The sequence below is a fragment of the Buteo buteo genome, chromosome 12 (genome assembly GCF_964188355.1).
Source record: "Buteo buteo chromosome 12, bButBut1.hap1.1, whole genome shotgun sequence".
Classification (NCBI taxonomy): Eukaryota; Metazoa; Chordata; class Aves; order Accipitriformes; family Accipitridae; genus Buteo; species Buteo buteo.
In genome coordinates, this window is record NC_134182.1 from 8,814,829 (window position 1) to 8,842,462 (window position 27,634).

General features: G+C 39.8%; 1 protein-coding gene across 7 annotated transcripts in view; it reads right to left on the minus strand.

Annotated features, from left to right (window-relative positions):
* MARK1 (microtubule affinity regulating kinase 1) overlaps positions 1 to 27,066 on the minus strand; it is a 60,834-nt gene extending 33,768 nt beyond the window's left edge. For all 7 annotated transcript variants that reach the window (XR_012652464.1, XM_075042607.1, XM_075042605.1 and 4 more), the window contains exons 1-3: positions 26,655 to 27,066; positions 3,618 to 3,821; positions 2,886 to 2,939 (exon numbers count right to left, since the gene is read on the minus strand). Coding sequence is in view for 6 of the 7 variants with exons in the window: in XM_075042607.1 (XP_074898708.1) it covers positions 2,886 to 2,939; positions 3,618 to 3,821; positions 26,655 to 26,705 (309 nt within the window). In the remaining variant the exon portion in view is untranslated. The remainder of the gene's footprint in view (positions 1 to 2,885; positions 2,940 to 3,617; positions 3,822 to 26,654) is intronic.
* Positions 27,067 to 27,634: the final 568 nt, after the last annotated feature.

Genomic DNA, 27,634 nt, shown 5'->3' on the forward strand with positions numbered 1-27,634 from the left:
TGAACAAACTGAAAACAAAATAAAAGGCAGTGCCCTTAATTCAACATTGTTTGTCTATTTAAAGAGGTAGAGGTCCTGAAGCAAGAAATATAACTTAAGACTTTCACATTGCATGCACAAGGATGCAAAATTAAAAATTCACAAGGTCAGCTTAGTCATGTCTATCTCCTAACATTTGATGGTTTAAGCTAAAATAACTATGCCTGAGAAGTACCCCATCCAAACTATATGGCATAAATAACATTGGAAAGTGGCTAAGAACAAACTAAACACTTCCTTGCTTCCACATCCGTGACTAACTACAGACCTAGCTTGTACGACGCTTTCAGCAACTGAAGTATGTGCTCAAATATTTCTGTTTACAAAACAGAACAGTGCATGAGACCCTATGATGGCTCAACTCAGTTTACTTAATTAGGTCAGTAGCAAGTACTATGGTAAAACCTACTCACACCTGGTATCCTTTATATTATAGTGAATGGAAAGGGGATGGTTTTGTGAACAACCCTGTGCCTAAGATAACTACATATTTGTCTTGTTTGATCAATAATAATCAGTAGTGATTGAAGGCCTAAAAGTTTTGCTGACCTGTGTACAATTTACCAGCTTTGAAGTTCTAGAGACTGTCTTCTCAACTATGTTAATTTAGATGGGTTCAAACTCAGGAGTGGTATTTTGGTGACAGTAACATACCCCAGTATTCCTCTATAAACATTCATTAGAAAAGTGTCTGTTCCTATTAAAACAATACTACTATCACCACTTCCCATTCCCAATATTATGCCTTGAAGAAAAAATTGTCTACTTAACAGTCCTACGTACAGCATAACCCTGATAAAAAAATTGTAAAAATTCACACTACAGTGATATTGTACAGTATATAAAGAATCACAAACTTTATGTAATAGTTCAGTGCAGAAAGAAAAATAAAGATGATTGATTTCATAGAACAAGAATTTTTTAAAATTTTATTTAGAATACACAAATGACCTATCAAAATACTAACAAAAGAAGTAATTCTAAGCATGCTGATGAACCATCCTCCCACCCTTATTTGCTTTAAAAAAAAAAACACTACAGTTGTTTGAGTGACACTGCAAAAACTGTGCTTAAGCTACTTAAAAGCTTTCAGGAAATCACTATTCAGTTTCACTCAAAATTCTCAGAAAACTGTAGGAAGCTGAAGACATTTAGAGCTTCAAAACAAAGATTATTTTTTCTGAAAATGACAATCAAGACTTTACAAAGGAAAACTTTATACCAACAAATTATCACACTTTCCAGTGTAAGCAGAAGATGCATGGGATAAGTATTTCTAAAAGTTATTGAAGAAGGACAGAATTTTAGTTAAATCACGAAATTTAACTTCTATCCTTAGTTCTGCTATACCCTGCTTCTAACTGTACCTAAAAATGTTTCTCCTGTTATCAGCTTCCCACTCAAAAAACGAAACAACAGCAGCAATGTCCTATTACATGAGTATTTTGTGTACTACTTGTGCAGTGTGACAGCATCTTTTGTAGGCCTTGGAAGATTCATTTATACTTGGAATGATTTACTGAATTGTTATTGAATATTTTTGTGTGAAATACACCTTATTTATCATTAAAGCAATTATCCCAGTAGTAAGTTTTTCATGCTTAGTTTTCCAGAAAGTTTTAACGTTTTTAACCCTCTCATTGCTCAACAATGCAACAAACTCACCTACCTTTCCAAGTATAAATACCAAGCTAGGTAGGAAACAAGCTACGTGAGCAGCACTGGATTTGCCCAATATGCTCTGTCACGTACTGCCTCTGTGGGTCTCTCTTCACTAGCTCAAATATTAGCAAAGAGATTTGCTTAATATAGGATATAGGACTTAAGGATAGCAAAGCTTTTGCATAGACTCTGCACAGCAGGTTGAATCGAAAAAAAATATCCTGAAGAACCCACACCCAAACAAAAATACTACAGAAGAGAAATTAAAGCAAATAAATAGAATTAAAAGAAATCAAAGGAAAAAGAAATCAAAGCAAAATTCTTTATAAATCCCCATAACCAAAGTTACACAATAAAATAAATGTAACAGCAGCCAGAGATAAAGGAACAGCAGTAAGCCCTAGCCTCTTTCTCTCATTCTACAGCTGCAGACAGCAGCAGTCTAGTATTTGTAAACAAAAAAATGTCCCAAATTTTTATAATGGACAACTTGCAGTAGGACAATACAACATTTCTGTGCTTCAGCCAAAACCAAACATATACATAGTTAAATACTACAAAACCCCAAACCAAACAAAAAACCCCAGGGTTCTGTTAAAACACTTATCACAATGGTTATGAAGGACTTCTGAATTTCTATCTACAAGCACAAACAAACAAGAATGCTCTGATTACATTCAATCATTTTGTCAATCCTACACACAAAAAGTAATTGCCAAAGGTCCCTTGAGTTTAACAAATATTTTATTAAAGTTGAAAGAATATAAAAACAAAGGTTAAAAAAAAATTTGAAGCCATTTTAAGTCCACAAAACCCAATTACTACATTAAAGAAAAATCCAGGAAAAGTACCCTTTACACCATTATGTCTTAAATTTACTAAGCAGACAAACTACTTGTGTACCTAATTAGATACAAATTTTATTGTCAGTAAAGAGTAAAGCTGGAGGAGGAAGGAAGAGCAAAGAAGCAATGCTTAGATAGGAACCACATACAGTAACTGCCCTCAGCCAAATTGCACATGCACATTATAGCAAAGACAGTAGGATACCACTGTCTGCCAAGGACATACATAGACAAAGAAGTTTGTTTAGCAAGATAAAGGGACCAAATATTTTTGTCAAGTAAATAAAAGATCACAGTTCAACTGTTTATAGAATTTTAGATGTTATGGTATATTCTTACCTTTTGCAGACTAGTAGGATTAAGCTGGGTTTTATCTATTATTTTCACAGCAACCTCGGGAAAAACAACCAACCATGGATTATTAAACTCAGAAAAATGTTTAAACAGAAATATATTACATCTCTGTGAGCAAAAGCATAGATGTGCCTATAACACATGCATATACGTCTGCTTTAATGTACTTCATCAAGCAGAATTTCCTCACCTATCAGGACCTAACAGCAGGAGCTCAGAACTTTGCCACCAGGTGGTACCAATAAGGAATCAGTTTTATACTTCTGTCAGTGTTTGGACAGAACAACATTATCCTGTCCACTGCAAAACCAGGCCCTCCAAACACAAGATCTATCTATCAGTAGATTTCAATATCAATGAAATCTATCTATCAAATTTCTCTACCGTTTTGGAAATGCTTTGGGATGAACAGACCCTCTCCCAGCCCCAAAATCCCCCTTGATGCACAAAAAAACCTTTTTGATCTCTTCACCAAGAAGTTACATTTTTAAAAAAGGGGTGAGTGGTCAGAGAGAGAAAACTTGGGGCACCTCAGGTAACTTTTCCTATATCCTGAAACAGCATCTTTGTATCTTCCTTTATGATGACAAAAAAATGTGCTTTTTTATTCAGAAGAGAAAGGTAAAAGAATAATAGAAAAACTTAATATAAAGATAGCCAAAGAGAATATAAAACACTGTCAGGCCTTTTTTTTTTTTTTTTTTTTGAAAGGCTTACCTCTCTTCCAGTAAGCACATGCCTTGCCAGTTTCACTTTGGCAAAATTTCCTTTTCCTATTGTTTTCAGTAAGCGATAATTTCCAATGTGAGGATGCTCTTCATTGGTAGATGTAATGGAGTTTCTACATCGGGGGATGTTTTGTCTGCTACTTGACTTGATAGGCTGGACATGTGGTTCAGTGTATCCATCCACAGAGGTGTGCTAGAAGGCAGATAAAATAGTTGGGAATTTAGCTACTTGGATTTTAGACAGCTGCAGCAGAATAGACTAGAAGCATAAAAAGGTGTAGAGGGGGGTAATTTATTTACTTTTACAATATAACTGATAACTTTCGATGGTAGCCTAAGCAGAACATGCTGTTTTGGGCAGAGTTTGATGCATGTCTCAAGAAAAAAGTCTGCAGAAAGATTTTTACCAGCTTCAAAAGTAAAACTAGAGACACCTAAGCAGTAATCAACAAACCATTACAGACTTTTTTTTTTTAACATGCCGAAGTATACACTATGCAAAAGTATACACTACACCACTATGTTGCAAATAAACTTGTCTAATCATAACCAAATCTAGCCTTTTAAAAATACACAGTACAAAAAAATATTTGTACTTTGGCATATTTGGAAACAAGGTTTCACTCTATTTTTTTCTTAACTTTCTTCATTCAAATAACATTGAGAAAAAATATTTTTTCAAGTAATCTTTGTTCCCCAAACCAGTTTGCATCCTTTTGTAAGTCACAGTTCTCATTCAAGTAACCAACAAGCTACATTTTTATTTTAAGAATAGATTATTATTTTTAAAAGAAAACTCCATGATATCTCATAAATATATTTGAAATCTCAAAAAGTCTGAAGAACTAAAAGGATGTTATTTTTAATGCATGCCAACACATCATCCCACATTACATGTTAGTCACTGAAATCTGCAGTGCTTCTGTACTCTTTTAACTTCCAAGTATATATAAGGGGCAAGATACAGATGGGGCCTGGAACTGTTCCAAGAAGAAACCAAAGTAACGGAAGATGCCCGAGGGGTGTTAAGTGTTTCAGTATTTCAAATGCTTTCTAACATTAGTGGCAGATGGGTACAAAAGTTTAACAGGTAAAATTTAGCCTCTAATCTTTTAAGTTAGGGATTTTAAGGCAAGCAAATACTGTAGGTAGAAACAGTGTCTTCTCAGACCAGTTTTTAGATTTTGTAACAGAAAGGCATGCTCACTCAGTTTCTGCTAAGCATAAAGCACCAACAAAACTCAAAAGACACCTCAGTATTTTCCCATTATTCGCTGCTTCAATCAAAACATGGTATCTTGAAATCTTTGTCCAGAGCACTAACTGAGCCTGTTTCTTTACAGACCAAAGGCTTCTAGATCTTTGACCTTAAGCTGAAAGCAGAGTCAGAAGGCAGTGGGAGGTTTCACTGTTTCTCCCAATACCCAGCCTAAGGTTTGCCTATGCTGATTTCACCCATCATTCCTTAGGCAAGTAATTATTTTCTTATATAAAATGGAATTTAAAGCAGTGCTTCCAACTTCAGTGTGCATTTATTATAGTCAATCCCCTCCTGTAAACACCCAGGCTTACAGATAGTCCCACTGAGCCGAGCAGAGTTATTTCAGGACGTAAGCACTAGTAGAATTGGGAAAACTAGCAAACAGCTGCAACACAACCGGAAAAAACAAGGAGTATACCACAACCAGAATGTTCTTCCCAAATGTAGCACAACTCTGCTTACATCACCTCCAGCATTATTAATTATTCACTATGGCCAAGAAAACGGTCCTAAATATAATTTTCTGTTTGTCTTCTCATTACCTGAGTCTCTCTGCAAAATACTACTTTACCCACAGTGCTAAACCATTTTCCAAATTACTGCAGAACCAAGGAAGCCAGGCATGTTTAGATTCTGTATATCAGACAAATGTATTCAATGACGAAATAGCACACTAGCAATAGTATTTATCCTTTAGAAGCACATAATTAAAATAGTTTCTGTGGACTTGGAAAGAGGATCAGAAGGACAGCTCCAGGCAAAGAGGCTTTGAAACATTCCTTCAACACTGGACACTAGTCCTACATGTGATAAACCAGAGCCCAAATAAAAATCTCACCTAAGAAAATACCCCACAAGATCAGTACTTGTATGGTGCTAATAATGAATATTATAGCTGTACCTAGAACTCCGTCCAGAGCTACAGCACTATGCTATACAAGGAAGTTTTAAGTCTTTGAGCCTATTTATGCACACAATTAGATCTTCACTACTTGAAATATAATGCCTACCAGAAGCATTAGCAACCCTAATATCAATTGCCAATTTCATATGCTTCATAGTATCAGTCTACTTCCAGTAGATACTTGAAGGGATCTTTTAGATAAACAGTTGGATAGGCAAGCAAAACCAATGCCATAGGCAAAGCAAAAGATGGCTTCACAGGATAGATCATTTTAATGCAGATTTAACAGAGAAAGCAGTTATTTAATCATAATGAAAATGTAACACAGAACCAAATCTGAAGAGGAAAAAAAAAGTAACAAGGTTCATGGTCATGACGATTCTGGATTTTGGTCTTTTTGCACAGAAAAAATAAGCCCCTCCAGATAGTTTCTTAATTATTCCCTCTTAGACAGATTATCTTCAGTCAACCATTCTCCCCAGCTATGCCCAAGGATGACAGAAAACATGCATAAAGAAGGTCAAGCTTCTTAGTTTGAGAGCCGCATATATGTATATATATATATAATTTCTGAATTTGAACAGCACTGAACGAAATTCAAATTATTCTTCTTAAGTCTTGCAATAGGCCTCTCTTGCACATAAATAGCTTGCTATTGTTAGAAAGTACAGAGGAATTTAAACTACAAATTCATCAACTTCTAAAAATCAGCACTGAATGAAATTGAAACATAACAAGGTTAAGATGTTGGAAAAAAACCAAACCAACAACCCCCAAAACAAACAAGCTGGGTCAAATAACAGTAATCTCGGACATTATTTCCAAACAATGCTAAAGCTGAATTCCACAGAAGCATGCAATATCCAGACTGTCTAGAAAGACAGGCTACATAGTTTTAAGATCTTTCTGGTACATTACAATATGTTAATTCATTATGCATCAGCTACTATGTGGCTATTTAAAAATACCATTTCAGAAGAACAATCTCTAAATTCTGAGAAATTTTTCAGGGTGTTGGAAACATGCAGGCTGTAAAACCCAACACTATCCTTGAAGTTCACTGCCATCTAAAAACAATTCCAGATAACCTGCATTTCCTACACAAGATTTTAATGAGGGATTCTGGTATTTCTCTAGATACCTTGATAATGTATCTTTATATAGATATAATGTAGTGGGAAACATTACCTTGCTAGTACATCATAAACATGACTCCCTGTATGTTCAGTTTATGTCAGTGTTAAATAAATTGTCTACAAATCAATACATAAAATTAGGTATTTCTTAAAATAAAATGCAATTTTAAACAAAAAAGGTGCAGCAGTAACAAAAGTTTAGAGCTGAAACACATAAATGGCTGCTCTAATATACTATGTAGCACATTAGTCAAGTATTTAAAAAAAAAGAGAAGAAAAACCAAGAAAAAACCCATATAAAACCAAAATCTACCACCTTTTCAGAGATCTCAAGGAAGTAATTCTAGCATTCAATTTTAGATTGCAACTGAAGAGAGCTCAATTAACACTTATTACTTCTAAGTAGGTTTATTTCTGACACGTTCCATTAGTTACTACAGAAAGTCAATGGTACTAAAATCACAAGAGTTAACCTGACCCATTGCTTCCCCAAGACTCAAAGCTGTCGTTTTTCTTGTTTACCCAAGGCAGCTTTGCAAAAGCAAGATGACCTGATGCCCAGACCCATTATCTTTGAGAAAGTGAAGAACTAACCCTACCAAGTAGATACAAAGTTATGTTCCACTGCTTTACTTGTTTAGCATTCTTTAGCCACCTAGCTAGCCACTGGAGTAGTATTCTCACAGATTATACACTATAATTAAACTTACATCATCACATATATTAACTGCTCTTACAGCTTAGTCTTAAAAAGTCCTCAAAACCATTCCGGCCACCAAACCACAGAGTCTTTCTCAATCAAACACCACCGAATGCCTCTATAGTCCTTCTAAGTAACAGGGTAACTTCCACACATCAATCTACCTACAAATACACCTCACTTGATTAAACAAACATCTTAGTCCTGAATTTTCCCCTTCTTGAATTCCCACAAGGCAAATTCCTTGGTACAGTCAGCCCATGGAAGTAAAGTATGCACACGCGGTGCTAGAAAAGGCACATCATCACACTTCCTCTCTCAATATTGTTTCCCGTTCTGAACTTAAGTTTCTTGCAGCCAATTTTTATATTCATAACTCCAAATATTTTCAAGCACGTGCCATACACATGAACATTTGTAACAGCTGTCATATTTTGCAAGGTAATCAAAATAGCTAGCCCAGACAGAGGAAGTCTGAAGGGTTTAGAAGACAGTCTTCTAGACAGCTCGGATCTGCAACAGCTTTGATTCACAATACAGGAGAAGGAAAGGGGAGAAAGATGAGAAGTTATGTCCTGGATGTCCAGCTGTTTTCAGGTTTTAACTGCTTGCTGTCTGCAACTACTCCTTTAGGACCTAGGAGCTTCTAGCAAACCACTTCAAGCAAGTAAACTTCTTTTGCTGAAGCAACAATCAAACTAAACTAGAAGAGTCCAATTTTTTGAAAGATCTTGGTAAATCTCAATATAGAAACCAACAGGAATATTCGGATCAGCTTGTTCTGCATCATGTATCAAGGGCACCCAGAGGTCCAGGTTTACAGGTATGAAGCATGGTGCAACTCTGAACTGCACAAGATAATAGTACCTGATCCATCAGCTTCTGCCAGAAGAAGGGGATTCACTCCTCTTCCAGGTAAGCCTCACATCTGCACAAAACCAGAGCTTACTCTTGCCACATGCACCCATTGCATCATACTACAATTACTAAAGCACCTCTGATCTCAATCAAAACATTAATAGAGCACCATCTACTCTAATTTTTCATCTCTCAGACATGTGAAAAAGTGATTTGGACAGGGTAATTAAAAAGACTGAATGTATGCACACATGATTCTTTTCATAATTTCTTATCAGCAATTAAATGCATACTAAATTGGGAATACATGATAGAAACTTTGTTATTAAAAAAAAACAACCAAAACCCAAAGCAATCAACCTACTCCACTGAAAGAGGGTAATATGCAGGACTCAGCTCAGAAAATCCCGAGAAACAAACACACACACAGAGTGAAGGAAAAAGTATATACAGATTTTAAATCAGATACCAAGATCAACGCATGGCAGAGACAGGAAAGAATCAGAGAAAACTGTGAATTTGTCTTTAACCTGTACCTATACCCTGAGCCTACTCACACAGGCTTTCCAGAAGTGCACAAAGAAAATAATGAAACACATGCATGTGCACCTTTCTGTTTATATCAGATTTACATGGTATGTAGGAATCCCAAGCATGAACTTTTGAAAGAGCTTGAAGCTATCAGCAATAGGAAAAAATGATTTTGAATAAAGCTGACCTCAGTCAAGCATATGGAAACATTTCATTAACTGATGCTATAACTCTGAAAACCATTTTATATAAAAACTCTTTTAAAAAAATCCAAACTGGATTCATATATATATAGTATCTCTTAGTATTTCTTTCCTTTTCTTCCCAATATTCTGTATTTCAAAAAAATTCAAAGCTAATAGTAAAACATTTCTATTGCAAGGTGAAATACAATCCCTTAATGTCATTACACAATTAAGATTCCTCTTGAAAAGCATACATATATGCTGGTGATAGGTAAACTTACGCTAAGCATTGAGTAAATCTTATTCTGTGCTTCTTACTATGGTATCTAAGCCTCTTAGACATTTTGGTGGGGTCTTTTGTTTGGGGGGGGGGGTTTAGTGTTTGTTTTTTAAGTGCTCAACATAGCTTTGTGAGACATATCACAAATAAGTTTGCCAAATTCAAGACAAAATTGTTTTTCACATCACAAACTACACAGGGTGCAATGTTTACAGCTCTGTACTTGAAGCAATCTAGGACAGAAAACAGAGCCCGTGATCTACCAGTGCAGCACCATACACAGCTAACATGAGTTTCAAAAGTTCATACACAAGGTTCTTCAGAATATTTGTAATTTTCATATGGTGACACTAACCTGTTGTAAAACCTGTCCATGTTAAAAGTAAGCTTGCTCCCAATTTTTTTTTTTTTTTTTTTAATCAGCAGTAGTGTCATACGGAAGTGTGGAGTTCACTATCACATGGCATCACAGATACTTTTTAACTTTTAAATAAAAAGAAGTAATGCACTGGTCCTCCCCTGAGAAGTCAGTCAAAACATTTCAGAAAAACAAATACCTTCACAGCATTAAATGAGGTCTTATAACCCAAACTCAGCTAACACGCTTCCTCCTTTCCCTGGGCCTGAAGACCTCAGCCCAGCCAGGCACGCAGGTGCAGAAGAACAGGACCTTCCTGCCTTTGTTCCATTTCACTCAGAATTGGCACAGTTATTTCAACCTGGCACTTTCCTTCCTGACTCATCCCAAACACACAAACAAGATTTTCCAGGGCTAATTCAGGACAGTCTGCCCATATCATCTCCATTAATTGCTATGACAAAACCAAACCCTCCCTGTAGCCCCAGTGAAAATTGAGACAAGCGAACTAAAAGCTGCTGCAGTAAACCACAGGTGGAAACAAGGGGAGGGGAGAGAAAGAAAAAGAAAAAAAAAAAAGTTTTTCCTAAAATCCTCTTACATTTACTCATTTTTACTTGTCATTTGGTATAGTACTAGAAGCTACAGTCAGCCCAACCAAGCAAAAGAGTAAAACATTTCCTATCTTGTCATAATAAAATGGTTAACGTCCCTCACCCATGAAACCTAACACAAAACTGTGCTTTTGAAGAAAAGCACTTTGGGAGGGGGAAAGGAGAAAGGCTATTCCTGCTGCAGCCTCCTGGACACATTTAAACACTGCCCTTCACACTGAGAGAGTTCTTTCGACATTTCTTGTCAGCCATTGCTCTTTCCCCAGGATGTGATCAGTTTAACCTTGCCAATCTTTTTTGACTTATTTCATGAGATCTGACCTGCCAGCACAGAGCTCCCCATGAGCATTCCCAGCTCACCCACGACATCCTGCCAGCACCTGGAGATGCAGGCAGCTATGGAGTGCTGCTGCTGAATGCCATGGCACTCACAGTTTGCTCAAAACCCCTCAGTAAAACAAAAAGAAAACAAAATGCTGATCATTAATTGAACTAACCAAACAAGAACAGGAACACACCCAGAAAGCGAAACTTCTGGCAAAGGAAACTGGCAGGAGTTTTTATTGCACTTATAAATGATGCAGCCAGATCATTTTTCAACCGGCCTGATGAAAGGCAGGAGAAGAGACATGAAACAACTTACGGTTCAGGATCGTGTCAAGCACATGGAGCTTCTCAAATGTTTGCAGGAGTACAAGAAGTGGAAAATGCTTTAATATCAAACTTCAAAACTGAGGGGTAAGGGCTGTTTCTACAGTCTGCAGACTACAATCTGGAAGCCTGAGGCTTGCCTCCAGAAGAGGAGAACAGCAGCAAGAAGCAAGGTTTACTCACAAAAGAGCGACCAGATTATAGCACTAAGTGTCTCTGACACTCACGATCAAACAACCAGTCTTCTAGGCCAGCTGAGGTTTTTTCCTACAGAAGGAAAGCATACACACAGCTAATTGGGACCAGGCTCTGAATCCCAACTCATTCTTTCGCTCAAAGTTTATGAAATGGGAATTTTGTCCTTGCCCACCACATACCTAAAATAACTCTGGAAGAGTCCACATGTGGCACGATGGCTGCTGAAGCCGACTGAACACTGCTCCCATGCCCACACCCGCTTACAACCGCACTACCACTGGGGCAGCAGGACGGACAGCCAACACAGGAAGGCAAGCCAGACAAAACCTAGTAACTCTTCTGCCAGGGTAACCTCCAGCTCCTGGAGCACGTGTACCCCCAGACAGTTTCCCAAGCATCAGCACAGGCCAAAGGAGGAACGGGAACACCCAGCACTGGGAAGATAGCGCCACATCAGCTCCATGTTAAGCTCGCGTGGAACCACACTGTCAGGATGGGAACAACATGGAAAAGAAATTGATCACATCACTTTTGATAATCCAGAGGCAAATCGACACCAGCAGTGAAACTTTAGCTAGGAGATACTTAATCCCATTCCACAACAAGGTAAAAAAACCCAGAAGGACTGGGGAAACAAAACAAAAAAAATCAACCCAACCCAAACCAAAGAAATCCCACAAACAAATAAGTAAACTTGCTTATTTGTGTTGTTTACCTGCACTGGGTGTGTGAGACAGAAAAGCACACAATGTGAGCTTAAGAAGCTACCCTTTAGGAGTGACATCCATGGACAAAGGACCCTTAACATTTCTGCTACATGAAAGAGAAAATTAAGTTACTCCTTTAGCAACTTGGACAGCATTTCTAAAGTCTTTACATCCCCATTACTGGACTCATCCAATGGATCCAATGATGAATCCATCAAGACAGGTCACCATCTTATTTTGAAGACTATTTTACCTCAAGGTCTTATTAACTTTCTGAAGTAAAGCATGCTTCTAAAAAGTGGTGAGATGACCAATTAGAATATCCAACCTGATAGCAATACATACTAATTGATGCACACATGTCCTAGAAAAGAAGCTGTAGGGCAGTGCAGGACTGCGATGTTTGAGGATCATGTCAAGCTATGTTTCAAATGAAGTTACCCAATATTCAGAAGGATTTTCCAATATTCTTTTGACATATACCTTTTAGGGATCTTGGAAGTCTAATCTAAAGGGTGTGGAGACTCATCTTAATATTTCCCTTCATACAATATAGTACATACAACACAAATGTATCTAAAAGTAGTTGGGAAATCAGTTAATTTTGAAACTTGGAAAAGGAAAAAAAATAATGCATGGACCTACAGCAGATTATTAGGGCTTATCTCATGCCCTTTCACAGGAGCTGCAGCCTTCAGGGGAGTGGCAGGGAATCCTTCCTGACCTGGAGAGCACTTCCATGGCCTCTTGCACTAGAAGAAACTAAGCTAGTATGCTCAACTTCAAGGCTTGATAATATTTTCTGATCCATTTCTCTGCAGCAAGGCCTTCTGATGTCATTAACAAGTCTTGCCTCAGAAGACTGAAGTGCGGAGTGCCTACTGGACCCCATCTGCCAAGGAGATGCAGTTTTAATATTTAAGCCAGGATATAATCAGACTTAGTGTTCTGCAGACAAATTTTTTTCATAAGCATTGATACAAAGGTTGACTTTGAGGGGTAATGCATATTTTGGCACAGGAAAACCAGCCACCCTCCTAAAGGGAGGAAGCACCCGAGATGGTGTAAGACACTTCTACCAATGAGCCTGCACTCAAGCAGCATTCAGTTACAGTGGTTTTGTCTACTGAAAACAGTCTAGCCAAGCCTGATCTGATGGTAGGAGCTGTAGATCAAGTTACAAGGACACCACTAAACTTAGTCAGTCTTCTGAAAGTGTAAACCACATTTTACACACAGAGCAAGATTATGATGATGTATCCAAGCCAGCTGGTATAGTGGGACATGGTGAACTGAAAGAAAAAAAATAAAGCAAAATGAAGACAGTCTTCTGCTGAGTGCCCTCTGCCCTGTTTTTCATGTAAGCGTTAATTACAGATCAAATAAAATGTCCTCAGTTGGGCTGTAGTAACTATTTACCTTCATGTGAATAATGCTACACCACATTTCAACTTTGCAAATATATTCCCAACCTTGCACAGATTTATGCTTAACTAAGTTATCCAAACACTGTATGCCCCTTGGACCAGCTCATATCTTATGATCAAAGAATGTGCTCTACACAGAGCTCAGACTACAATCTCCTTGGAGCCCCTTGTTTCTAAACTCATGCAACCACCTATCTCAACCTTTGGGCTTAAATTATTTATCACCACAAACTACCATAATTTAGCACTTTAGAAATATATGCAACTAGGAAGATAAATTGAAAAAAGGAAGAAAAAAGCAAACAGCAATACTCCTCAAATATTTTGCAATAATATAGCTAGAAAAAAAATATATTTCTTTATATGCTTTAAACTGGCAGATCCAGTAATACAGTAGATAATGAATACTGACAATCACACACACATATACCATAGTTATCTGTCAATGTACTGAATTCAAATCATAAACAGAAATCATGTGTGAGTATAGCTGAGATGTAAAACCAAGCACAAGAAAAAGAATGAACTAACAAATGAAATAGTCCATGTTAGATAAGTCAGCAAAGGAAGCGAAAGAAAAAACATCACAGGATGCAAAGAAAATATTAAAAACAATAGATGCTGGATTTACCCAGTCCATTAAAATAAAAAGGTAAGAAAATGTGGAAGAAATAATGTACACATACATATGGTTAAAGCTTAAGAATACAAGCCAAAGAATCTACTATTAAAGGGTTGAACAAAACTAATATATATTAAAAATGAATACAGTCATTAAAATGAGCAGCCAATCCAACAATAAGAAAAAAAGTACCAAAAAAAAAATAAAAATATGACTTTCTCTCTTGAGTCCTTGACAATCAGTGGGTGAGGAATCCCAGATCCCCAGCAATGGTCTTCAGACTGTACCCCAGCCTGCAAGCTGTCAAAGTCAGGCATTTCCAGACTTCTTTATCTAGATGATGAGGTACAGCAAATAACCAGTAGCAGCCAATGGTGGCCTCCAACTTACTACTAGCAGTGGCAACTCTTGGTTCTGTCCTGAGCTGGACATCAGAACAGTTTGGATAACACAAGAACAATGTGTCTTACAGTCTGGAAAACCCCAACTGAGGTGGCTTACTTAAATCAGATGCTGTTTCATATTGAAACAGGAATTAATTTGATCCAGTCTTAAGGAAGGGAAAGTCAGGAAAGCAGAGAAGTCATAGGAACCCAAAGGCAATGTCAGCAGGTGACAGGGACTATCAGTCTCCCTACCAGCAACTGGGAATCCAACCTCAAAACCTTAAAGGAGCATCATCCTTATGCAGATTTCAAATGGACATCACTGAATTATTCCAAGTCTTAGGATGGGTCACACAGCAATGTTATATTGTCTCTTCCACCATCAGCCTGCCAATGGTCCCTCTCCCACCCACAGTCCTAAGATGCTCCTTGCCTCTTCAGAGATGAGGAAAACCACAGCACTGTAGGACCGAGGATCACATATCCCCTTTTGCAATGCTGCGATCCCTAAATTATCACAGGCTCACTGGGAACTCCATCTGTAATTTTTTTCCTTAATTTACCAAACCAATTAGAACCCTTCCAATCCCAGCAGATGAGAGCTATTGCATTAAATACCTTTCTCATTTCACCAGGCAGCTAACAAAGAATCTATTCATTTTCTATCATCTTCCTACTGCCCAATAGCTGACCTGCAATCAGGCACAGCTTTCTACTCCTTCTCAGAAATTATCTGGAGGTAAAATTAACTCCAATATATGACAACTGTATTACCTGCCAATATACCTGACAGTCTCCTGGTTTACTTTCTTCTTTTTTTAATGTCACCCACTGACCTAGTCTTAGAAACACCTTCAATTAAATCAAGACAATATTGGGAAAATGGCTCATGCACCATTAATATTTCACTTTATCATAATAACTTTTGTCTAATAGTCAAGTGCTATATTTAATTCAGCTTCTTCAGGTTAGTAATTATTATGTGAAGGGAATGAAAACAAACAGATGGATACAGGAGTCCAGTTTGTCTCTCCCATGCTACTCCAGAAGGCTTGACACCACTCACTTTGAAAATAATTCTATTTAAACAAAAAATTACACACAACTAGGAAATGGATTTAACGAGTAATGGTGAAAAAGCTTGTACACAATACCAAAATATAAAGTTCTACAAAAGGTTGCACACACACAAATAACAACAGCAATAATAATACTCATCATCAATATTTTATCTTGTAGTATTTTGAAAACATCAAATTTTATTTTGATATGAGTGCTACACTTCTACAATCACTGGATAAGCAAGAATAGTTTTCTTAAAAAGGACCTTTAAATGCAGTTATTATTTTATCAGTCTACTTTGCTTTACACAGGTTGAGGGATTAGATTTCACTTAGCCTGTCCAAGAACACTGCTGTAGGCATACATTCTCTGATAAAAATTATGTCTTCCATTGACTAATTGCAGCATCTATATTAGATCGACCCTCATTGCTCATACTAACTTTCTGTAGATAAGATTTCTCTGGACTATGCAGTAGATGGAGCAAGAGTTTCATTGTGAAGTGCTTTCATAAATTTTCTTTGTTCATGTGCATCTTATGTCCATCACTGGAAGAAAGAACTCTAAAAAGCAGCCAGCTTTGTTCATTTAATATCAAATTAAGAAAAGCAAAATTGAAAAGCTATTATACATAGGTATGCCTGGTAAAGACTACTCAGAGACAGTATTATTAATATTTCCTGTATACATCTCATTGTATTGAATGATTACAATTGTTATTCCTTCTGGAGTCTGATCTTAAGGAGAAAATACTATTTCAGTCCTTCACCAAGTAATGACATTTTTCTGATTTTTTTTTTTTTTTTAGCCTCTGGTAGACAGTCCTTACTGTAATAATTGCAGGGGGAAGAAAATCTGATTACTGTTGGAAAAAAATTACTAAATAAAAACCCAAATGCTTTAAAGATTTCTATTACCTTCAATCGATAATATTATCTGGAATAGAGATATGAGTAAATACATTACACATGTAATCCATTTGTGGAAAACAACCATATCCTCTGTAAGAGCGGAACATAGCATTTAACAGGCTAAGGTAATTTCCATGGCTAAAATCAGGCTCTTAACGCGCAAGATTCTCTGAATTTTTGAGCTATGCCTCTGCTTATTTTAAGTAATGACAGAAACATCTAAGAATTAGAAAATACTTATATACAACTGAAGCCAAGCATGCACTCTCAAAAGGAATTTCAGATATTTACTGTTTAAGCACAAGTAATTTACACTGCTGCTACACACATACTGCAGTACGCCCTACACTTTGCTTCCCTAACTGCCATTCTCGCACGTTAAATTCCTTGTGCACCTACTGAGTATATGAAGAAAATCTCTCTCTACAAAGAACATTATAAAATTGTGTGTCCTTTCTAAGTAATCATTATAAAACTTTGGTTACCCTCTGCTGTTATCTGAGAGAAGAAAGCACAGTAACTTTACTAGGGGGAGGGAAGGAAATGCACAGGAAAATATAGTCTAACTGATGACTATTTGAAGTTATAACCACTCTTTTTGCTAATAATTTCAAGAGCAGCGCCCAAAACAGAAACAACTCCCCGCAACCCACCCACAGCAAAGCATTTCTTCACTCCCTTTAGCTTTACAATTCAGATTATTCCCATACTAAAATGCTCCTTGGGATTCATACAAAAGGATATTACTTGAAGAATAAACAGGAGCTACAACTACGTAGCTTTAGTAAAGCTTTGTATTGGTTTTGCTTATGTCATTAAATGAGCAAAACTGGAAAAGGTCCCAGAAAGAGTGAGAAGCATAAGGAAGTTGGCAACAAGTACGCAAGCTCAAGCACAAAAGCACATTAGTAAGCAAAATGTAGGGGAAAACAAGGGGGGGCGGGGCAAGAATGTGATAAGGTAGGAAATTACAGGTATGAAATGGCCAGCAACTTAGGTAGGAAATTACAGGTATGAAATGGCCACCAACTTAATGAACACGGGTAAATGGAATCTCAGAAAGATGGATATTGGGAAGCATGGAAGGATAAGGCTGCTGTGATGGCACGTTATAGACTATCATCAGGTTTAAAATGAAATTGGTCAAATATTTGAGGGACTAAAGAAAAATTGTCTACATGATAACCTTTAAGATTACAAATAAATAGCCTTTTCCCCTCTGAAAAAGGGAGCTGCTTGGAGACAAGCAAAGATGTTTTACTTTTTCTTTTACTTTCTTCCTAAGTATTGGGTAAAGATGGAAAAGATAAGAACCAACAGTGGGGAAAGGAGGAAGCCAGGAGGAAAGCTTCCAAAAGAGCTGAAAATAGCACTCGATCGCAGTGACTAAGGCTGTGCCTTACAAGAAGATGCGTGTTTTACTGCACCATGAGTAAGGCGTGGGTCCTCCTACAGAAGCACGGCGGAGCAGAGGCACTACAGGTTTTACCACGAGGTTAGCCTTGGGCAGGAGCCTTTACAGCAAGCCCTGCTAGAGCCTATCTATCCAAATCTAATCTGTTTTCTCCAACCACATCTGTCTAATGAGAGATATCACTTCTCTCTAATAACCTTGCCTAATTTCGTCTCTGCTTGAGACTTTAAAAGTTATCATGCACTACTATTACTTTATAATACAAAAACAATTAGACTTTGTCACCAGTAATATAATCATTATCTGCTCTTGCAAAAGACTGCCATGGGCTATCCAGGAACTCTGTATGTTCAGCTATGTGAACATCGATGTACTAAACAAGTGCTTTCATCAGAGGTGAAACGAAGTTCTATCTTATTATTCAAGCTATCCATATCACAAGTGTGTATGTTTAAAATACAGTTCTGCAACACAACTGGACAAAGCTCTTTACGTTGAAACAATTAAAATATATAGTAAGTTTGGATATCATTCTCTGCTCTGATTAACACGATTAACATTTTTCTATTTTTGTGAAATCTACAGGCCACATGTTTAAACATAAAACAGGATTATTATTCTGCTTACTGTCAACACACCACTAGGGTCATGGTGAACAAGGCAGACACCGATCTGAAGTCATGAACATGTTTCATTCTCTCCCCAGTATAACTCAACTATGTTTATCAATCCCTACCTGAGAAACCGTTAGGACTACGAACACACATTTCAGGGTATTATACTTACTGGGCATTCAAAATGACTGAACAATTTAAAGAACAATTTACTGCTCAATTTTTTTTGCAAGTGCTTCTTTAGATTTGGTGTACAGCTTCAAAATTAAAACAATGAAACTGGCTAAAGCTTACTGTTATCGAGAGTCCTCTTTCTGATATATTGCCAGTCTTTTGAAGAATGCAAGTGTGAAGAAAATCCTTTTTTTTTTCTCCCAAAACATTGTATTACTGTATTACAAATGTAGGTTTCTAGAATACAGCTCAGTAGAAGTCTTTACAAAAGTCATCTTGATTGTAAGCCACGTTAATGCTAACCCAAACAAGTGGAGTGCAGACCACTTCTCATTGTGACAGCCACAGCCTACACCTAAGGTGTCCCACAAGCATAGGAACGGGAAGATAAAAGAAGGAAAATTACTTTTTTTCTGGCTCCATATACAACAAACAACAGAATACAAGAACTTGAAAACACACAGACAATGCATTCATTCTAGCAGAAGACAGCCTGCTTTCCATGATGATTTAAGTGATGTAAAGTGACAGTCGATCAGCTGTCCTGGTAAGACAGAGAATTTTAGAATAACATATGATCTTCCACTCTACAGAGATGCACAGAAAACCTGTGCTTTTGGGTTTTACATAAATACACTCTATTGATCAATCATTACAGCCTAAGCCATGGCACTGCTCCATGAGCACATCCAGTTCATTGCTTTAAAGGTTAATTGTAGCCCAACTGAATTTAACTGCGCAGATGCCTTACTACGACTGTGAACCTATGTCTTTCAACATATGTTGGTGTTTCCTTTGAATGCATATATAAAGAAATCCCTGACAAAATGCTCGTCTAAAAAAAAAAAAAACAACCAAAACCAAAAAACAAACCCAAACCCAAAACCTGAAACAACTAAACTTTTTTTTTTTCCAACTGCCATCTCAGCTCAGAAAGAAGCAGGATTATGATAAACACAGAGAGTACTTTCCAATGCTTCTGGCTTGAACTATTTTACTATGATAGCTATAGCATGTTTGGTCACTACTTAGAAAAAATAAGATGAAACAAGCACAGGGAAGCCTGCCTTAAGAACAAGGACCATCTTATCCTCTTGGAATTTTTAACCTTAGATTCGCCAGGATGCTTACCAAAACTGTTTAAGCTGCATCATCACATAACAGCTACGAAGTCTTAAACTGACCTTGCAAACTCAGCAATCATTTGATTTTACTATTTTACTAAGTTATTCACAGAAAAAAAACAAAAAAAAGGAGAAATGTTCTTTCTTAGATGAAATACAGCTGGCCCAATTTAAAGCTCAGTTTAGCACCGAGCAGAGAGAACACAAAAAAATATTAATTTTGAATGTGAAAAAAGTAGAAAAATGTTAACAGTTAAACAGGCTTGGTAGTTGATGTGGAGAAAGAGCTTATTATTAAAACTCAGATTCAGTTGCATTATATTCATTACACTGAACAATGTGAATGTTTTGATGGAACTTTCCTGCTTTCATAGTTTTTTTCAGAAACAGTCAAGTGTGGAGAACATTTCTTCTTAATTTACCACTACCTAGAGGGGAGTAAACGTTTGAGAATGAAGACCCAGAAAAAAATTGTGAAGTCATAAAAAAAAAAATTTTTTTCAGTGACTCTGAAATTCCATAAAGATTAAAAAAAATGAACCAACCACAAAAAGCAAGCATTGTATATCCAACAGCAAAAAAAAAAAAAAGATCATGTCGTGACCACAACACAAATAAGCTGAATTTGAAACATGTCACTGTCTGCAGCAGCTTACAAGTAGTACATTTAACCTGGAGGGCAGCACAGAGCATAAATGTATAATAAAAAGAAAAAAAAAAAAAGGTTGAAGCTACTAAAAGATAGTATCTAAACAGAAGCAATAAAATGCTTTTGCTTCGATATCACAACATTTGAAAAGTTTGCTCAAACTCTCAAGTTGTTAGCAGGCCAGTTTGTAAGAAATCCGTCTTAGGGCTTTAGTTGCACCATAGATTTCTAGCTCCACATTAACAGTAAAATTATCTCTCCTTTTTACAGGATAGTTTCTCAATGAATCTGCTCTACTGGAAAACAGTGTTTCAAGTTCTCTCTCAAACATCAGTAAGTTATTAAGGATAGGTCTATATTAAGTTCTCAGAATAAGAAAAAAATACTCTGCAACTGCAAATACAAATCACTGATCGAGAACATAATTTTATAGAAAACACTGTATCTGCACTTAAAAGAAAAACAAAATTACTACTTTTTCTGTGTTTAAACTATTGATATCAATTAGAGGTTTAGCAGAGGGAGCTCCTGCTAACAACAGCAATTGTGATGGTAGAAACTTACCACATTTATAGTAGAAATATTAATTTCCAACTATAATTGAGTGCCATGGGGAAAAAAAATTCCTGCTTTTACTATGATTAAAACATTTTAACTGCAGAGTTAGAAAATTTAAAAAAGCTATATTAATATAAACAGTAAGTCTGCATGATCACAAAAATATGATGGTAGAGACCCCACCAATAACAAGGCTCCATGGAACATAATCTCCTTGTCCTAGTTCACCGTTTAACTTCACTGACCATGTAAGTACAGTTTTCAGAACACCAACCAAAAACAATCTGACTTTTTGTTTACCTATGAACCTCAAAAACCCCATGAAGTATGAAACGAAACAAGTAGTACAATCAAACTGCATTAAGTCTTTCTGAACTTTAACACTATATACTCTTTTACAATGCCTAGAAAAAACACTGAAGCATGAAGCTACATTTTCACTCGTTTGCTCCAAAATATTTCTCTTTACAGAAGGAAAATGAAACTAAACATCTGTATCACCTCTCCCATGACCCTCTACGATTCACACAGAATGTTAACTTCAAAATGGACAACATACTTCCTAACAAAATGAATCTTCCTCTCTCCATGCATAATGCTCTAGCTCAACATGTTTTTCCCCACAACATTGGAGCTTGCTCAAGACCTGAACCAAAACAAAACAAAAAGTCTGCACAGAGAAAACACAAACCTTCAAAACAAGATTAGAACATACCCTCTTCTTATAATTCAAACAAATGTATGACCAAATGGTGTGTTTATGATCAAGGAAAATAATCTCACAAGGAAAGAACACAGGCATTCTCCACTTTGCTAAAGCCCATCTCCTGTGGATAAGAAAGATACAGCTGTACTCTTGAACCCATAAGGTTTGGAAACTAGGCCATTCTTCTGCTTAAGGCACTGAACGAAAGAATTCTTGTCAGATACTTTCTCCCACGCCCCCTCTGTCCAAATCAAAACCATGTGTTCTTATTGTGCAAAAGCAAATCCAGAAGGAAAAAAAAACAGAAAGAAATTAAACATGGTATAATTATTATTACCCCAACCTGACTGCTCCATTCCATCCTCTCATCTCTTGCCCTGTTCAATTTTTTTTCCTCTTTAAAATGCAGCTGTCCAGTAGCCTCCCCTATCAGAAAGTCATCCTTAACCACACTCACTTTAGCTGGCATCCGAGACATCACCCTTCCCACCCTAGCCTGCAAATGGGTGTGCGTGTGTCAAAATTATAATTACTTGTATGATAATGAAGGAAATCACATGATCATAGGTCACTGTATTACCCTTCCTTAAACTCCCTCTGCCATGACACCTCTTAATCATTCTCATATGGCACTGGCTAGGTAAGATAAACCACAACTCCCACATTCCTCCTCAACTCTGGCCAGTGTTATCATCCAGCACTCCTGCCTTGTTTGTTCCTTCTTCCGCTGTAAACGTGCAAGATCTCTGCAGCAGAATTAACCAACTTTTATGTGCCTGAAAAGTACAAAGCAAAGTACCTTAAAACTTAGCTAGATGGGTGACACCACAACACAAGTAAATAGTAATACCTTCACAAATAACAGTAATGCCTTCAAAAGATTAAATTACACTTACTATAGAAAAAAGTATATGTATTCTTATGCCAGACTAAGAGGTCCTTATGTCAGAAAAAGCAAACTACAGCATTCACATTTTTATTAATTTTATTAAAGCAAGTTGTATAGAGCCATCTGTTGAATCTCTGTGAGTCTTTTCTTATACAGAGCTCCCAAAAAACATTTAAGAGAATGTATTATCAACGTATTTTTTTTCTTTCGCCTTAATTCAGGAAAACCATTCCCCAATTTAATGACATGATACAATACAACACAATATGAAGGGAAAAACATAAAAGCCCCTCTTTCCTCAATTAATACCAACTCAATGAAAACAAAAGAGCTACTCTAGCTCAAAGCTTTTGATTCCTGTCCCTCTGCTTCTCCAGCCTCAGCAGAGATGGGAAGCTCAGTTCACCCAAACTAACCCCAACTGCAAGTGTTTGAATGCACTGAAACATTACCTACCACAGCCTACGTAAAATGTATCAAGAGGAAGCTGTAAATAGTTACATGTACAAAATTAAAACACAGGAAAATTATTATTTTGAATACTACTCTTACCCCTCACTTGAAAGAAATAAATCCAGTAATAGGCATGAAAACAATCTTTACTGTACTGCCTCCACCCATGAATTTCCCCAAGTTTCCCAATAAACTGTTCATTAGGAATAAGCATTTGACAATCATATTCTGTTTCCTTAAACATAGCTTTCATGAAAGAGAAATAACATTTCCATGAAAAATATTTATGGACATATGCTAGAAACGTTAAACACAGCACTGGGAGACGTAAATAATAGCAAAAAAGGAAAAAAAAAAAAAGGGCGTGAATTTCTATAACACAGACCTATCAGTTACACACATACTGACTGTTTCACAACCAATTTCCCTCCACCTGTTGTTTGTCTGTTGTCAGCAGTCCCTGTACCTTTCACTCCAGCTTTCTGATAAGACCTTATCAAGTAATCCGCTGCATGATCTTATCCCTTCTAGACTATTTTCAAAGGGTGCTGTGGATAAAAGGCACAAAGAATTATGGAAATATGCATATTTTTCACCCATCCCACCAGGAACACCCATAATTCCTCAAGGAATGTATATTCTTATGATAGGTGCTATATCAAATTATTATGATTTTTCTTTTTTTTTTTTCCAAGTGACAGAACACATGCTTGCATACTCACTGAGAAAAGCGTATGTTGAAATTTTATTTATTTTCTATTTTAAAGAGCACTGAAAGCAGCTGCCAAGAGACAGGGGGTGGTGATGGTAGTGTAGTTCCCCATGATTTCATGCAACGGCCTCATGCCACGTGCAAAGCACAGCTGGACGCGTACGTAGGTTTGTACTCAGAACCATCAATCAGCTTGCTCCGGGATACAGAGCTACAGTCTGTCCCTTGAGAGTCACACAATGGAGCAACATTGCTGAGATAGCCACGCGTATGAGATGGAAGAAAAAAGCGCTCTCCTGAAGATCACCATTAGCTGCAGAACTTGGGAGAGCTGTGCTAATATACTTACTCGGGAATTGGAAATATGCACTACAAAGATAGATTTACTTACCAGGCCAAACCCAATCATACTTAGGCTGTTCTAACTCTTCACTCTTTCCAATAACTTCTCCCTTTAGTTGCAATTTCTTACCTCCTCAGTTACTCAGAGCTTACTAGCTGAACTGTGTGCATCAAGACCTATCAGCATAAACACTTCCCCAGTCCATTAGTGTTTATTAGCAGGAGAAAGCACATTAAAAGCAAATTAAGAGTCTCACCTCACCCTGACAGAATCCATTTTAAATCAAGGAATGCTGCTGTTCGGGAGGTCAGCAATGGACCACCTCCTCCTCCATCTCATGTTTGCCGCTTTAGCAGAAGGTCTTACGTAAGGGAGACCACAGGTAGCAAAGAGGGCTTCCCAAGGCTCCCCGACAGGCAGAAGCGACAACCTCCTTGAGATCTCTGCTCCAAAACCCAGCAGATGCCATACTAATCGCAGCACTGGAATTACTTTGTGCAGATTTAGGAACTTACTACTGCAGGGCTCTTTACTGTTTATCTGACGGGACGACCATATTCATTAGTATTAGGCTGCAGACTTATACCAAGATTTTCAGGAGCAAATATGCAATTTTGAGTATTTTGATATCCTGTACAAACCTGGATTTTTTTAGATACCCAATGCACTCTCTGAAATAATAATAATTTAAAAAAAACCAACCCTTACTCATCTCTAGGTGTTAAAATAGAGCATCCAAAAGTAGCATAATATTTTCTAAATGGACTACTAACTTTAATTGAAGTTTTCATTCTATAGAAGTTGATGATGTTTGAGAATATTTCCATTTGCCTTGTGTAAATGTAGTTTGCAAGTCTCATGTACTATATTACTGGATATATGCATAAATATTTCTTATCCCTTCCTGTCATCTATCTCTCATCTACATTCCTATATATATATTTGAAATGGAGACTCATGAGTAACATGTATCACTCAAACCTGGACTTTGTCATTTAATTAAATCTAAACTTTCATTTTAATCTCAAGGACTTGCTTTCGTTCTGACACTAATACAGGACTCATCAGTCCATGAAGAATAAGGACAGACCAAACGCATCTACTTGCTTTGAGCTTTAACGAGTAACCAGGCTGATATTGCTATGTCAATTAAACTTCCAGTGAGCGACTGATACTAAAAGCTCATTATAATAAGACATCAAGCTAGGGTTTCACTTCTTTAACTATATTATCTCATTTCTGTTACCTTTGTCTTCCAAACCCTCTTCTCATATTCACTTTTCATTTCATATAATTCAATAATCTATTCAGCAGACAGTGCTGCTTTGGCTTGTACAGTAACAAACATTATGAGCTCCTACTGTTGGCCAGAACCTCTATAGGTTGGTGCAATACAAACAAGCATCTTCTTCAACCCATTTCAACCCACCAGGCCATCTTCCTTCATTTCTTACTGATCACTTTCCACCCAAGTAGAAGTTGGGTGTGATTGCATGCGTTAAATTTCGAACGACTCCTTTTTCCCTCCTGTGCCTTCTGCCAACTAACAATATCTAGCACAGGTTCCAAACGTACCTTTTTCAATATTGGTCCCCTCAGCTAAGATGAAAATTTCACGCCTTCCATACTACCACCCGTTTAAAGGATCACCACCAACGGACAGGACCAGACATGGTCCAGGACTTTAAGAGTTCTCAGGTACGCTGTTTATCGTAACCGAGACTGGTTATTTTCTGTGGGGAGACCACCACAACAGAGAACACCACTATGCTTCTACTCCACCAAGCCCGGGCGGAGCAGAGGAAGAGCGCAAAGATGTTTAAACAGAGCACAAAGGAAGATACAAACAATCAACTCGGGAGGTACCAAGGACACGACGACAGCCCCTCTCAGATGCAACACAAAGCAAACCAGAGGAAGGAATACAGCAACCGCAACGCCGGGGACCATCTTCGAGGTGCAAACCAGACAAAGAGCAAGTACGGCTGAATCCCGGACGGCGAGACAGGGCCGAGCACCAGGCAGCTGCAAGGCTCACGAGTGGGTGCCCCGGCCCAGGCGCAGGGGTGCCCGGCGTGGGGCACGCGTGAAGGCAGGGCAGCCCGGCCTGCAGCCCACGGGGGCTAGAGGCCTCTCCCCGGCGGGGGACCGAAGCCAGCTGCCTGTGTGCGCCTACAGCCGCCGGTTCCAGCCCAGGACATATAAGGGCAGCCCGGCCCGGCCAACAAGGCGCGGAAGCGGTTGCCCGGCCGCCGTGCGGAGCGGCAGCCGCCCAACGACCCCGCGGGAGGCCCGGGGCCGCGGGCGGACTGGGGCGACGTGGAAGCCCAGCGCGCCGGACCCGCCCCGGCAGCGCCGCATGGAGGAGCCTGAGGCGCGGACAGGCGGCGGTGCCGGCCCGGCGCTGGGGAGCGCCCGGCCCGGCGGGCGAGACGACGGCCGCGGCCCGCCCACCCCGCGGGCACCTGGCCGGGGCGGCAGGACAGGCCGGGCCGGGCCGCCGCCAGGTGCTGGGGAGAGGCGGCTGCGGAAGGGGGGGGGACGGGGACGGCGGGCGGGGGAAGGGGCGCGGCGGAGGGAGGCCCGGCGCGGCACTCACGTTCTCCGTGTCCCGCTCGTTGACGGTGGGCAGCGGCGTCCGAGTGGACATCTTGTGGGCCGCGGCGGCGCCGCGCCCGGCGCGCTGAAGGGAAGGCCGTCCGCTCTCCTAGGCCGCGGCGGAGGCCGCCGGCTGCCCCCGCCGGCAGCCGGGCGCACACGGCGGGACGCGGGCCTCCTGCCGCGCTGCCGGCCCCGCTAGGCGCCCGGCGCCATGGCCTCGCCCGGCCGACCCTCCGCCCGCCGCGCTCCCGCCCGCCTCGCCGCCGCCGGGCTCCGCGCAGCTCGGCCGCCGGCTCCTCCTCCTCCTCCCTCCTGCCCGCTCAGGTGAGCGGCCGGCAGCGCAGGGGGGCCGCGGCGCCTCCTCGCAGCATCCGGCGGCGGCACCGACTCCTCCTCCTGCCGCCGCTGCCCCGCGCTCCCTTCCCCGTCTCTCCCCTCCCCTCCCGTCCTCCTCCTCCTCCTCCTCCTCCCCGCCCCCGCCCCGCCGCGCTGGGCCCGGCCCCGCCGGCCAGGCTCCGCCGCGCCGCAGGAAGCGCCGGGCGGTGCGGGCGGGCGCGGCAAACGCGGGCGGGCGGGCGGCCTCCGCCGGCGCCACCGTCCCTCCCGCCCCGGCACCCGTCACGGGTGGCGCCGAGCCGGGCCCAGCCGGGCTGGGGGCCGGCCGGGAGGGCGCGCTCGGCCCGGGTCCGGGCCCGGGCCCGACGCGAAGTGGGCCGGGGCAGGTGTGCTGCTCCGTGAGGGAGGCCGAGGAGGGAGGGCGGCCCGGTGCTCCTGGGTCAGGGCCCGCCGCATCCTTCAGCCTGCCCCGGGATGGGGGGGACCTCGGGAGGCGGCCAGCGGGGCTCGGGGAGTCAGTCGCCTGGGGAGCCCGCAGCCCCCTGCGTGAGGGACGCGGGACGGGGCCCACGGGGGTGCTGGGGCCCGCTGCGGTTTGGCGAGTGGGTTGCCACAGGGGCTCGCCCGTACCCAGGAGTCGGC